Source organism: Ascidia mentula, chromosome 7 (genome assembly GCF_947561715.1).
Source record: "Ascidia mentula chromosome 7, kaAscMent1.1, whole genome shotgun sequence".
NCBI lineage: Eukaryota > Metazoa > Chordata > Ascidiacea > Phlebobranchia > Ascidiidae > Ascidia > Ascidia mentula.
In genome coordinates, this window is record NC_138572.1 from 12123807 (window position 1) to 12130240 (window position 6434).

The 6434-nt window shown below is 35.6% G+C and overlaps 1 protein-coding gene across 1 annotated transcript; it reads right to left on the bottom strand.

Moving 5' to 3' along the window:
- Window positions 1-871: 871 nt before the first annotated feature.
- Window positions 872-5773, bottom strand: LOC145908391 (uncharacterized). The gene is made up of 8 exons (XM_082995666.1): window positions 5601-5773; window positions 5403-5545; window positions 5199-5312; window positions 5010-5123; window positions 4722-4874; window positions 4338-4546; window positions 3747-3898; window positions 872-1914 (listed from the first exon to the last, which is right to left on the bottom strand). The coding sequence occupies exons 1-8, from the start codon at window positions 5735-5737 to the stop codon at window positions 1746-1748; spliced, it is 1191 nt and encodes a 396-aa protein (XP_082851792.1). The 5' UTR covers window positions 5738-5773; the 3' UTR covers window positions 872-1745.
- Window positions 5774-6434: the final 661 nt, after the last annotated feature.

A 6434-nucleotide genomic window follows, 5' to 3' on the forward strand; every position in this document is an offset into this window, starting at 1 on the left:
GTAAGAAAAAGCCCCAAAGATAAAAAATCGTTTGTTGACCCGAAAATCTATAATATCCCGTGCTGTCGTTAAAAGTACACGAGTTACCCAAAGCATGAACGTGTGGAAGGGTCGAAACGATAAGTGGCCACGTCCCGATTCCTGAAAGCTTGAATGATTTTTTATGCGCTAATGCCCTAATGCTGATATTACGCCAAGTTTGATTTCATTTATTTGTTAAATAAACAAAAAAACGTCTGTTAAAACTTGCTGTCCGAGATATCCCCAGTCATGTCCGATGTTACCCCGGTTTAAAAAATGGGCTGAATGATCATTTTTAGTAAGCTAAAACGAACGAAAAACCTTTTGTTTTTTGAGCAATGATTTACTACTTACAACAAAATAAAATTTAAGAATGTGGTTCATAATTTAAGGAAAATAAATTAAGGAAATTTATTTAATTTTCAAAAACAGTTAGGTCGCACACGGAAACATAATTGTGGATTTTTTTCTGTGAATTCAATTTTATTCATAATAACCTTAACCACGGGGCCCCGTGGTAGGCAGAAAAGGCAATTGTCATACAACTAATTTAAAAATGACGAGGTATAGAGATCCAACATAAAATCACAGCAGCCGAGTGTGCACTTCTGCGATTCAATTTTCTGCAAACATTCCTTATGAGGTTTGTTTTAATCACAACACTTCGTAACAATTGACGAGTCAACTAAATTTGCCATTTGCAACTCTCATACACCCATAAAATTTACACCAATGTGTATAACTGCATGTTTTCATGTTACAGAAAGAGTTACACAGAAACAGTACGGCGGCATTTCCTTTAGGCAAGACTAATTATAATATGAAACAGATACGCAATCTTCAAGGCAGGCACTTCTGTATGTACTTTATTTTTTTCCATAAACTCGAATCGGTCTACTTCGTTTAATCAAAAGAAACATTTTATCTCGTTTACCGAATAAACATGTAACAACATAATATACAATGTAATCGTTTAAATAAAACAATCTTTATTAAACAAGATTTAACCACGCTTGTGGCCAACCTAAGTAAAATCAGTAGTAGGTATATATGTATACTAATCACACAATGCACTTATACAGATCTGTACTGAAACAAAGTAGAAATAAAAACTGCGAGAAGCCGAACGCAAGAGGTAAGATGGCAAAAACACGAACAAAGTTTCAATTCTCATCATTCATTAAAACATTATTAGGAACAATGTCATTAAACCTTTGCGAAGGCACATTACAAAACCAACAAACTACTGTGGCCGGTTATGCAGGAGAATTGTGGTCACTTCTGTGTCAAAAGCGCCAAAAAAGTAAAATATAACGACGACTAACTAAGTATTTAAAATATGCACTATTTACACTTTAAGGTGTTTAAGGTGCATACAATACAACAATAATGAACAACTACAATACAACAATAATGAACAACTGCAGTTAGTTTTTGTACAGGATTTAAAATTGCTTTATAGGGAGGTAAAGTGTAAATTGGATAATTTGGCAATAATGCATAAGAAAGTGTAAGTGCGATGTGAGCTAGATTTTCATGCAATGTTAAGATTGATACAAGGAAAACATAAAAGTGTAATTGGCACAGTTAACAAACATAAAATCTGATGTTGTACTAGATTCAGTTGGGCACTGTATTGCAATTTATGTATAGGTTATCAATCTGAATGTTTTTACACACACAAGATGATAAACCAATTTGGAAATTACGTGTCAAGCGGCCGACTACTGATATAAATCAACAAGTGCATTGCATAGTTTCAGTACATCTGCTTTGTTATTATAAACATTAATACTGAGTCGCAGCCACAGACGATGGTTGAATATTGTGAAGCAGGTCACAATCGAATGCTTTTTCATGAAATCAGAAATTAACGCGCTTCCGTCCAAGCTTCTGAAAAAAGAATTAAAAATTTATACAAGGTTTTATGATTTCTCTTTCAACCAAATTCATGTCCAGTTTTGTTGTTGTCATTTCTATACGAATGTTTCCACAGTCGAAAGAAATAATTCTGCCTAAACTTTGCTGAAAATGTTAACAGCAATATTTAGTTAGAGGAGTTATGCAACCCCGTCGAAGTATATTTATTTTTTGCTCTCAAGAGAGGGCAAAACATTGTTCGTATCACTAACCCGGTGTTAAATCGTGTACTTGTGTTACAATAATTCAATTTTTTTAATCTCTGGTCTATACCTATTTTGTTGCAATAAATCGGTGCACAATGAACGTTTCGACCAAACCTTTTTACGAGCGAGTTGAAGCTATAAATTCAGCAGAATAAAAGCGACATACCCATGTTGCTGAACAGAAACATCAGTATCACACTCAATTAAACCGGCAAAATAACTAATATTAGCAATCTAACGAGACGACAAGGAAAGGTGCAAGGTTTAAGTTTATCAACGGCAGCAACAATCAAGTATGCATACTCGTTGATCACTGTTAAAAAAGTTGTTACTCAAAAGTTGGCTAGTAATGTGCAGAAATCACCCCTTAAATGTTCATTGGGTTGTGACAACCCTATATTGTTCGGTAGATTACGTTTTCCCATCGTAAAATTTTGACAAGGTTTTCGAACATTTCAACCTGCCGTTGCTAATGGTAAAGAACCTCATGATTCTGCAACTGTTGCTCACTTTTTCCCTGTAATAATTACTTTTTCGTATGACACACACACACAAATCGTTTCGTACATATCAACTATATTATAAGAGCGTTAGCTTTTCAGTAACCCCTAGCCCCAGTATAACCACATACCAATAAGTGATTAACCGGCCTTACATACACCCTTTTCCCAGTATACAACCATCATGCATTGTCCAAACACCCAACTACCTTTTCCATCAAACACTCTACATTGCAAAAAAATCGATTAAATTTGGTTTTAACCGCATGAAGTCATTCCTGGTGTTGTAAACATTAACACTTAAGCGCAACCAAATCCTGGATGCAAATCGGTAAAAAACTGTGTGAACAGAATATCGATTTCCAAACAAAGCGTTCAGCTGATCACAAGTTAAAGACCTGAAAACACACAACACAAATAACTCTCTGCTCATGATATTTTGTTATAGCGAGAAAAACCAGGGCAAAATTGTGATTTATTTTTAATGCAGACATTCGTTTGTCAACGTAGGCATTTCCTGGCCGTCTGGCTATGAATGGATTAAAGTGCACGCTACTATTGGTCGCCACTACTTTTCGCGCAGTTTTCTACATTTTTTAGTTGACGTAGAACCGTAAAACTTTGGATATATGTTTGTTGTGGATGTACCTTTAGTTTTACGCAAAGTTGCCATGGCCGTGTCATATGCACTTTAAAGCTGGAATAACGACAATACAATAATAATATTATTACCTACAAAGAGCAAGCGAGATAAAACATTTCTTGTCCACCTAAAAAACTGCGCTCGACGAACTCGCCGGATTTCGGATTCGGCAGTACCAGAATTGTCAGTGATGTTACATGTTGGTCGTAAAAATCATTCGCACCGGTTTTATTTTTGCTTTGAATAAAATTTTCCATTTTGATGACGTAAATCGGGCGCCAAATTCGCCTGCTTTTGTCACGAGTATGCTGGAGCACAATAAAATCGAATTCGACCGATTATCAAAATATACCCACTATTCGGGCGAATCCGAACATTCCGATCCGGTCTGGCACATTCCGATAATTTGCCTATTAATAACTTTACAAATACTGTAAACAAAAAGAGCAGAAATACCTCAGTTCCTCAGGCAATTCTGGCAAACCAATAACTCGCATAAATGGAGCTCTCATGCTGTCTGGTATATCAAGTGGTTTTGTACCAAGTGCTTCACACAACATCGGAATTGCCCATGAGAATAATTCCTCAGCATGTTGCTGCAGTGCATTCTACAAAGTCAAGTTCATTAAATTTCCCAATAAAACTGCCAACAGCAGATGCTAAAGGATAATCATAAAGGCAAAATTTAGTTTTTTGTATAGAACTAGACGTTAAATTATGGACGTGTTGGACAGAATTAGCACAAATTAAACAACTGTGGCTGGAATCGCATGCGCGTGGCCGTGGGATTTACGCTTAACACGAAACAAACACTATAATGACTCAATGCAGAAAAAACGACCCCAAAATAGAATTATGTTACTACAAGGGAATACAGAAACCCTTTATTTGTAGCGGAATACATGGTTTTATGACCATTACGAATGTTTATGACGCAATGAAATATTCGGATTTGGTATGAATTCGGCAGAATATGGACCAAAGATTTTCACATAAATATTTTTGTGTTTGGTGCATCCCAAAATTAAAGACATAAAATTGTTTTACCAAACCCCCAATTCCATTGTAGAAATCAATTGCTTTGGGTAAAGTGAAGTGATTGGAAGTATCCCTTGTTCCTAAGTATGAAAATCGCTGATGCATTGATTCATGATGGAAATTAGATGTGACAAGAGGGAGAATTGTTCCTCGATGTTTGGGGGAAATCCATAAAAAGGCACAAGATCTCCCACTATATCCCCACTTGTGAAAGTTTCCTAGAAAACATGATTATACATCGAAGAATAACGTAACAGTTTGATAACTAGATGTACAAAAGCTGTAAAACTATAGAGATTTTATGAACATGTTTTTCGCAAAATAATACCCAGCTTATTCTTTGAAATTAAAATTTCTGGTGCCCAATTAAAGGAATAACAAAATAAAAAATACCAGTATAGAAATCAGCTTTTAATTTGTTCATTTCCAACTTAATTTGTCCTGGTGCATGAGCTCCATCAACAAATACCATCACCTTGTGCTTTTCAAACACTTCCAATATTTTGTTGAGTGGTAGAAGAATTGCAGATGAACTTGTGATATGATCTATTTATAGTTAAATTTTTACTGCAATTCAGTTTTTAAATTTACTTTAATTTGCAATACATATCATACAAAACAAGTTGCAATTAATTTAAAACAAAGAAGCTTTAAAAAGAATATTAAGACAGATGAACTTACCAACAATTGCAATCCTGATGTTTGAATTTTCTGATAAAGTTTTACTGTACAAGTCAATAATCTGATTTTCACTCAAAATAGGAACAGGCATTTCCAGAAATCGTGGAACAACTCCTACATATATTACAAATTATCTTTTCCTGGACTAAAAATATAAATAATGGAATGTTGGATACAAATTTTCATTACCATGAGTTTGTTTTAGTTCATCAATGGTATTTTGAACAGCCAAGTAAGTATGAGTTGTCAGCAATATTTCATCTTTTGGTTGCAGAGGAAGAGATTTGAGGACAGTGTTTGTTCCTATGAAAATATACACATGACATAAGTACTGTAAAACTTATACTTTAAAAAGGCAATAAATAAACAAACATGTCTTCTTCAAAAGGGTACCTGTGGTTGCATTATCAACCACGAAAGTGTCTTCAAGATTTGCCCCGATAAAATTTGCAGCTGCTGTAATTGTTTCTATATATAATGGTATGTAGTCAATTCGAAACCATGTATCTGGGTGTTCTTCTTGCTCACGAATAAGTCTGAGAAAAATTTGAATGTAACAGGGCAAGAAAAAAGTTATACAAATTGACCAACCTAATTCTATGTTCCAAAACACTGTTTGGTGCTAGACCATAGGAACCATGATTCAACATCACAACATCATCATTCTGTCGAAACTCTTTGCGCATTTCTTCAGACCCAGGTTTTGGATAATTTCCATTGCTGCACATTCCAATTTTTAGATCACCAATTTTTTAACTTACTATAAAGGCTGTTGAGTGGAGATGTTTACACATATATCACACAGATACTTGACAAGCTACTTAGGCGGCATATTGCAATGTTATAAAATACTTTTAAACAACAAGTTGACAATTGATATTTTTTGTCACAGTGCCTGCCTTACAAATATTACTGCTAAGAGCAATTCTACGCAACGTTGTTGCAAAAGTAACACAAAATACGTTTCATAATCCATCATGTCATGTGTTGAGCAGACTAACAGCTCGTTTTTTTTGTTTCCAGACACGTGTCGAGTTAACTCACTGCGGTAAGTTTTCCGGTTTACAGTGAATTGCTATATGAAACACTGTCATCTTTTACTTCGTGCTATGAGCACTGGCAGTCCAGTCTGCAGAATATGGCAGTTCCCGACGAGATCTCGGGCGTGCAAGACTAAATCTTTTCGCGTGCGCGCGTGCACGGCCCCTAAACCCGCGTGCAACGAAAACGATAAAACGTCTTACTGTTAATTGTTTTCTGTTTAGACATTCGCGTGCCGAAAAATTTTCGCGTGCAGTGCGAAAAATTTGGCGTGCAAACAAAAAAAGTTGAAGACAAACTTGCGCGTGCAGCTGCCATACTCTGCAGACTGGCTGGCAGTGACCTACGTCCACTCTAAAGTCAACAATAAAGACCAGAGGGATG